Source organism: Mandrillus leucophaeus, unplaced genomic scaffold, assembly GCF_000951045.1.
Source record: "Mandrillus leucophaeus isolate KB7577 unplaced genomic scaffold, Mleu.le_1.0 Scaffold128, whole genome shotgun sequence".
NCBI classification, from domain to species: domain Eukaryota; kingdom Metazoa; phylum Chordata; class Mammalia; order Primates; family Cercopithecidae; genus Mandrillus; species Mandrillus leucophaeus.
The window spans coordinates 1,175,993-1,184,193 of NW_012101209.1; the positions used below are offsets into that span (position 1 = coordinate 1,175,993).

Sequence of the window (8,201 nt, forward strand, 5' to 3'; positions counted from 1 at the left end):
TTTTTTGTATTTTTAGTAGAGACAGGTTTTTGCCATGTTGGCCAGGCTGGTTGCGAACTCCTAGCCTCAAGTGATCTGCCCACCTCGACTTCCCAAAGTGCTGGGATTACAGGCGTGGGCAACTGTCTGGCCACGGAATATGAGTGTTTCCATACAAATTCTGCAATAAATAGAGCACCATAAAAGCTCAAAGGCAATGATGGTGGTTCCCAGAGGAGCAGAAGAACATGATGCTCAGAAAGTATTGAAATGACTTATCTATGTGGTGATACCAAGAGGATTCTATTGGAGTAGTAGCAGGGGCAGTGGAAAGGAGCTCATTTATGAAAATATTTGAGATAGCTAATAACTCCCAGAAATACTTATGGGGAGATATTTTGCAGATAGACCTTGTGTCACCAAGAAAGGGGCAATAATCCAGCAAATTTTAGGTACCAATGTTATTGTAACCGAATTTGTACCTACGGACTTGTGAAAATTGAGGCAAATTTTAGTTATAGGAGTTATTTATAGGTTAATTTCAGCATAGCTTTATACTTCTTTCTTACTATTAGAACTGTTTCTTCGTAGTAATTTTTCTTTGAATTAAAATCTACTCTGTGTGCCTCTATATTTTAGTGGCATTAAAACCTTAAATTTAGAGAGCATTCTTTTTTTTTTTTTTTTTTTTGAGACAATTTAGAGAGCATTCTTTTCTGCCACCCAAAATTGGCTCACAGAAGTAAGGAAAAGTTAGAGATAAACTTAATGACAGTTGATTTACACCAGTCTACAGTCATTGGAGGTATGCTAGTTTCTGGTTAAAAGAGCAGGAACTTTTAAATCAGGCAGACTTGAATTCAAATCATCTCTATCTTTTATTGGGGGTGAAAAATACCTCCTTTTGAGGCGAGAATATACTCAAGATCTACTCTTTCAGACAATTTTAAGTACAAACTACATTATTCTAACATAGTCATCATGCTGTACGTAAGGTCTCTAGAACCTAGTCATCTTATAACTGTAAGTTTATACCCTTTGACCAACTTTATGTATCTTTTTAAAGCTATGAATATAGACACTTGACTGACATAAGAAAAAAAAGTTGGTATTGTACCACATCAAAACAATTGAACTCCAGAGGACTGTGTTGTGGTCCCAAAGGGCTGATGCATAAGAATCAGAAGGCCTGGAGGGAGAAATGCCAGTGACTCACCCACATTGCCCATGCTTTGACTTTTCCAACAGGGATGTATATACAGGATGTCTTAGTCTATTTTCTGCTGCTATAACACAATAGCGCAGACTGAGTAATTCATAAAGAAAAGAAGTTTATTTGGCTCACAGCTGTGGAGGCTGGGAAGTCCAAGATCAAGTGGCTGCATCTGGTGAGGGCCTTGTTGCTGTGTAATTCCATGGTGGAAGGCAGAGGATAAGCAAGCACACAAGAGAGAGAAAATGGGGACCAAACCCATCCTTTTATTAGGAGCCCACTCCCATGATAATTAACCCAATACTGTGATAAATAACTCACTCCAGGATAAGGGCATTAACCCATTCATAAAGGCAGAGTCCTCACAACCTAATTACGTATCAAAAGTCTCACTTTTCAATACTGTCACAATGGTGATTAAGTTTCAACATGAGTTTTGGAGGGGACACTGAAACCACAGCACAGGGCTTTCCTCCCAGGTGTTTCCATGCATAACATGTGTAGTAAATGTCATTAGTCTTCTAGAGGGGAAGCATGATTGTACAGACAGAGAGATCTAAGTTGAAATCTCAACTCCCATACCTACTAACTGGATGGCTTTTATTAAGTTACTTTACCTTTCTGAGCCTCATTTTCCTCCATGTAATATTTACCTCAAAGGTGGTCTGGTAAGCAAGATAATATATGTATAGTATCTAGCATGTGCATCCTCAATATGCATTAATTTTCTTCCTCTCCCAGTTCTACTGATTAAGAGGCTGAAGTGCCAAGGGCTTTACCTGGCTTAATGGTGGCAAACAAGATACAAAATGGGCCAACCAGATTTCTGCTTAATAAAAATGAGATTTGAGATTTTAGGTAGCTGCAGATGAGCATGACAGCCAGAGAGTCACCATAAAAGGCCAAGCCCCATGTTGGCCATCACAGAACCCAGGAGGAAACCAGGAACAGGACCACTGAAGCCTTATCCCAACTATCTATGTTATTTGGGCCCAGGCCAAGGGCTGAAGACTCACTAGAATGCTTTCTATGGGAGGCATTGGGTCACCTGTAAGATGAAGACACTTAGATCTTGCTGCTACCTTAGTGTACAAAGCCTCAGAAGTGAGTAATAAGGAAACCAGCCTTAAAATGAATTCTAGTTAGTTGACTAGAGTCCCCTGGAATTTCATGTCCACCTGGAACCTCAGAATGTGCTGTTATTTGGAAATAGGGTCTTTGTGCATAGTTAATTAGTTAAGATGAGATCATACTGGATTACATCAGATCCTTAATCCAATGACTGGTGTCCTTATAAGAAGAGGAAAAGACACACAAAGAGAAGAGGCCATGTAGAGATGAAGTCATAGAAAGGAGTTATGTAGCTGCAAGCCAACGGACACTGAGGATTGCCAGAAGCCACCAGAAACTAGAAAGAAACCAGGAGGGATTCTTCCCTAGAACTTTCAGAGGGAGATCAGTCTTAGTGACACCTTGATTTTGGGCTTCCAGACTCAATAACTGTGAGAGAATACATTTCTGTTGTTAAAACAACAGAACTTGGTGCTTAAAAGCAACAAGGTTGTGATAATTTGTTACTGCTGCCCTAGGAAATTCATGTGTCACTCTATATCTTATCAGTATTTTATGAGTTTTGACAGGATTTTCCCTCCGATAGTGACTTCTTTTCTTCCTCGTCTTTGGGTCCTTTTCATCTCCACAGTTTTTCTCCCTTTCACCCTTGCCATAACCTTCGGGTCCCCAGTTTCTGGTACTGTTCTAGCATCCACCCTTCTCAGTGTGTCTCTCAGCTCCCCCAAGCTCAGTGCAGCTCTCTCATCATGGCTGAAGTCAGCACGCAGCGGGGCTGATATTAATAGAAGGCCGGGCCTCCATTCCTCCACCTGCCTCTAACCAGCTGTGACCAACAATCACGGCACTTGACCACTCTGTGCCCCAAATTCCTCATCTGCAAAAAACAAAAAGACAAAACCAACCATGCTACCACACGGGCCATGGAGTTTAAAATATGATCGATGAGAAAGGGCCTTGTACAAGCAAAAGCTCAATTAAACGTGTAAGAAGCTATTCCATTATTATTAAAAAGCTTGCTGAAGATAAAGGACCTGGCAAATAGAGACTGTGTTTCTGATCTCAAAGCCGTATCACTATCCCAATTTTCCTCCAGGTCTTTACTTCATGTCTGTGCCTTTCCAGTTCATTGACTTGGTTCAGAAGAGGAAGGGCTGTGATTTGTCCTTAATTTCTCGGAAGTGAAGCTTTTAGTATAGTTACTGATGACCCTAGTACCAGTGCCAGGCCTCTCACCACAACCGGGGCAAGAGAAAACACCAGGAGGATATGAAATGCTGGCTATATTTCTTAAGTTTTTGCTTTTCCTTGAGTCTGAACTATTATGAGCAGAGAGGTACTTACATTTGATTTATTGGCAAAAATCTTTACAGTATTTGGCATCATGAAACTTTTATATTAGAAAAAATAAAGAAGGTTTGTGAAAGGGGAAATTTCAATGATACATATAGATTTTCTTTTAAAGGTAGTGAAAAATTCGAAATTTAAACTGATTTGTAGCCAATCATCAATCTTAATGTAAGACTGCAGTAGAGGAAGTGAAATAATTAAAACCAGCAAAGTAAGTGACTATTAGACTAATAATTTTTTCATCTAACCATTAAGTTCCTAATTTATGTCATTTTTTTCACACAAATTCTTCATAATATTTTATCCATTTTGAAACATACTTTTTCACATTTTTAACAGCTGTGAAATCAAGACACGTCTTACAGTCAATATTGCCTTTTATTTGTAATTGCCAGGTTTTATTTTTTCCTAAAATATGAATGCATTTTATAATTGAAGGGTCTTAGATTCTATAAAATAAGGTATTGCATTTAATGAAGGTGGAAACTGTGAGTCTTGTAATTAAATTTCTTTTTCTTTTTATAATGCTTTTATCAAACCTCAGTGAAACAAGTGTGATACATTTTCTCCTTCAGAAATACTTGTACTGTTTGCTTTAGAATTCAGACATTTATTCTTCTCGCAAACAAGTGCATTATTAGAAAGAGGGAATGTAAGTGCAATTTTGAGACCAAAGAATAGAAAAAAAAACTAGATTCAGAAATAAAAGTATAATACAGGATGGGGAAAATGAAACAATTTCATTTTCATAATTACATCCTTGCAAATGTCTTCATAGAACCCAGTGAGTTTATGCTATCGTCTGAGCTGTCGATGATATGGCAAAGGCCTGGGTTCAGCCCTTAACCTGCTGCTGGGGAAGCACCTATCATTTTTGTCGCAGTTGTATGTCAAGTGAAGGGATTGAACTGGGTAGTTTTTGAGGGCCGATCATTTCTAGAAGCTTCTGATAATTCTCATTTTAAGAAGATTTATTCACATAGATATTTTAATATATCTCCTACTCAGCTTCGCAAAGCATAACTGCTTCTCTTGTCTTACCAGTGCGGTCAATGACTCGTTGACAGTTTTCATTTGCAGAGACACTGTAAAGAAACAAAAGTATTGTGAGTCAAACAATGTGTGTAAATAAATTATACTAAATTACTTTTTAATTCAACAGATGAGAGCAAATGCAGAGTTAGGTTTTAGTAAGAGAGGACTTTCAGAAACCAATAAGCAGTCGGGGACTAAAGTAGTATTTTATTTTGTAGTTTTAAACTGATACATAGTTTTGACAAGAATAGGGTAATACTTCCATTACAATTAAAATGAAAATCCCTACACATCCCCCACCTTGCCTAGGCAGAGTTACAGTCATTGTTTTCATGGATCTTTGCCAGAGAAATGTATAAGGCACACACACACACACACACACAAAGACTTACAAGAATCCAGAGTCCAGCCACTGCTGAATACTTTCTTGCTTGGAATCTTCTACAAGTAAGAAAGAACAGATCAGTTAGTCAAAGCACAACCAGCTAAAAGGACGCTACCCTGTTTACTCAGCCACCACTCAATTGCTCTATTTCCCACATATTTAGTCACATGTTTCCTTCCATAAGCATATTCATTTTTTTCCCTGAAGGCAAAACCTCCTGTTTTCCATGATCAACCTTTCCTGAGAATGAAGTGTAAACTTGTCAAAAGACTGTAACTTAAAAAAAAGAAAGAAAATGTGAGAGAGAAGAAAAATAAACCACTGAAGAGCAAGAGATGTTAGAATAATTTTTAAAGTACCTGGTGTGAATACAAAGGGTAAGAAAGCATAAGAGACTTTTGTCTTTCTGTTGTTGGATAAAATCACCACAGAGCCTCTCCTTATTGAATCACGACATTTACCTAAGGCAGCCAGCCAGTGATGGTTATTTGCAAGGAGTTCTCTGCCAGGTTAGAAACCAAATTTGCATTCATTCCAGGGACAAATTGCACTAGAGTCCCTGGATTGCCAAAGGCACCCTGTGTTAAAAAGGCACTAGTCTTTTAAGGTGGATCTTTATCATTGGCTTAACAAATAGTCAACAGGCAAAAAGGAGTGGATGTAAAGCAGCATTTCCTGTTAAATATTTGTTCCCATTCTGCTTGGCAACTGTGTACTCTGGGCTAATTTTGTTTGACTTTATGCTGTCAAATAGTGAGGTGCCTGAATTATCCCCCTCACAAGGTATCAGGTGAACCCCCTCACAAGGTATCAGAAACCATAAGGTGGACACAGGAGGTCCATATTGCTCTTCACTTGAACTGCTGTGAAGTTAGAATGAATTGGGTGATGGGCAAAGAAGAAAAACCATTCAACAGTTACATAATGGGGGCAGGGGGGTGCTGGAACTTATTACTCTTTAAATGATTAAAATTTTTGTCAATGCCTCCTGCAGGACCCAGCAGATCAGAGTTTTTCAATAAAATGTTTGATGACCTGAAAGAAGCCTCATGCCCAGACCCTAAACAGCTTCAAAGTCCTGGGAACTTAAGATGAGGGATATTTGGAGTGGAAAGGAAGCAGAGTTCATTCATTAATTGGTCTACTTCTTTCAAGGAGGTCTGTGTTCTGAATGTCTATAGCAGAAGTCAGAAGTGCCCATTTCATAAATGTTTTTGGCATCATGCCGGGAACACTGGTATATTCAAAGCTAAATACTTTTGTTCCAAAATCACCTGCCCCTGGCCAAAAGCTCCCATATCCCTCACCACTCACAGAGGAATGCTTTCAAATAGGCCTGAGGGTCCTTCTCACCCAGCATGGGGATGGTGGGACCCTGGCTTTCCTCCTCAGGGTCAGGGGGTAGCCGCTCATCCAGTGGAGCCCACATGCTCTTGGTGCACTTCAGGATGTCTCTCTTGCTCTTTTCCTTGCCTTCTTGAAGGTTGTCAGATCCTTGTGATTTCTGTGCCATCATAGGAGAGTAATTCTGCAAACTAACTTAAAACACACACACACAAACAAATCAGACACAATGAGTTCAGCTTCTGGGCTTGGCTCAGTGAAAGGGAGAAAGAAGGCCAGAATGCCTACAGTCAGATGAACGATCCAGCTTCACAGTCATACATGAACCTGGCTCACCCACCTGAGCCAAGCTCCCTGTCTCAGTTTGGTGAAATGCTTCCCTCTCCATGGCAAAGCAGCTGGGACGCAAGTGGCCATGTCAGTCATCAGACCACATGTACACTCTGCAGATTCGCTTTGATGGTCTGGGATGTGGGTGGAGAGCAAAGAAATTAGACTTGAGGGCACACCCAGTAAATAGCCTTCAAATTCATCCAACAGTTATATCTACAAAATTATTTTTGAGACCCAAATATTGGAGAAAAATGAGGGCTTTGGCAACAGATTTGCTTGGCTCAGTCCTATTTCTGCAACTTGTGTGGCCTTACGTAAACTATAGAACCTTTCTGCATTCCCTTATTTCTGAACTGGGGATACACTCTACTGAATTTTAACAACTTAACCTCAGTGGAATACTTACTATGTGCTAGATTCTATGCTGAATTCTATACATTCATTATTTAATTTAATTGTCAATGAAGGAAGTAATATAGTAGTCACAATTTTATGGTAAATTGAAGACCAGAGAGATTAAGTTGCATGTCCAAAGCCAAACAGCCAGCCAGGACTCAAAGCCAGGCACTGGACCCCAAGTATGTTCCTATGAGTATACTACATACCCTATACGATGGCTGGGGCAATTAAAATATTTATGAGTATATTACACACCTGGCGCAAAAAGTATCAGCTGCCCCCATTATTTAACTTGACCTTCATGAACATCCTGCAAAACTAGCAGAGTAAGAGCAGGACACAGCAGCTTAGCGCAGCAACAGAAATTGTTCGGTCTCCACAGACTATAAGCACCATGAAAACAAGCGCCGTTCTCTTACTCATTTATGTATCTCTAGAATTTAACTGGATTTTTGGCACATAGTAGGTGGTGAATCAACAAATATCAAACTAAAATAGCAAAGTGAGGTTTCAAACCACACTTTCTGATGCAATTACTTCCATGACATATGCTTTAATTTGAATTTGTTTATTCTTCAGGTTTAGAGAAATGACCAAATAGCCAAACACTTACTTCAGTAGCATTTCTAGGATCCCTAAACTTATGCATAATCACTGATCACATGACATGTACATCATTTCTAATCTGTTTGCAAAAGGCAAACCGTTCAGATTTATTACAAATGTAAATATTTTCTTTCAAGTATAGGTGAGCATTCTAGACGCTACTGGCAGCATAATTTTCTTACCTGCTTTATATATTCAAATTCTGTCAGGTATAAATATATACAGTTATTGTTACAATTTTAAATTACTACAAAAATTAATAATAATGATGGCTGTCAATTTTATGTTAAAAACAAACCTTTCAATTACTTAAAAATTAAAGGAAAAAATAGTTAAATCTACATTAACAGTCAATATTTTAGCCAGTTAACTTTAGGAATATCCACTGGTAGCAAATTATAAAAATTTCAATAATAATACAAGACAAAATAACGCAGATTGAATTATATTCCTAACCTTTGGAGAATTGTTTGGTATACTAGAATT

At 38.7% G+C, this 8,201-nt stretch overlaps 1 protein-coding gene across 1 annotated transcript in view; it reads right to left on the reverse strand.

The window, feature by feature from the left end:
- Nucleotides 1-6,549, reverse strand: part of CCDC129 (coiled-coil domain containing 129) — a 100,960-nt gene extending 94,411 nt beyond the window's left edge. The window contains exons 1-3 of the mRNA XM_011972286.1: nucleotides 6,387-6,549; nucleotides 5,041-5,089; nucleotides 4,655-4,698 (exon numbers count right to left, since the gene is read on the reverse strand). Of these exons, the coding sequence (XP_011827676.1) occupies nucleotides 4,655-4,698; nucleotides 5,041-5,089; nucleotides 6,387-6,549 (256 nt within the window). The remainder of the gene's footprint in view (nucleotides 1-4,654; nucleotides 4,699-5,040; nucleotides 5,090-6,386) is intronic.
- Nucleotides 6,550-8,201: the final 1,652 nt, after the last annotated feature.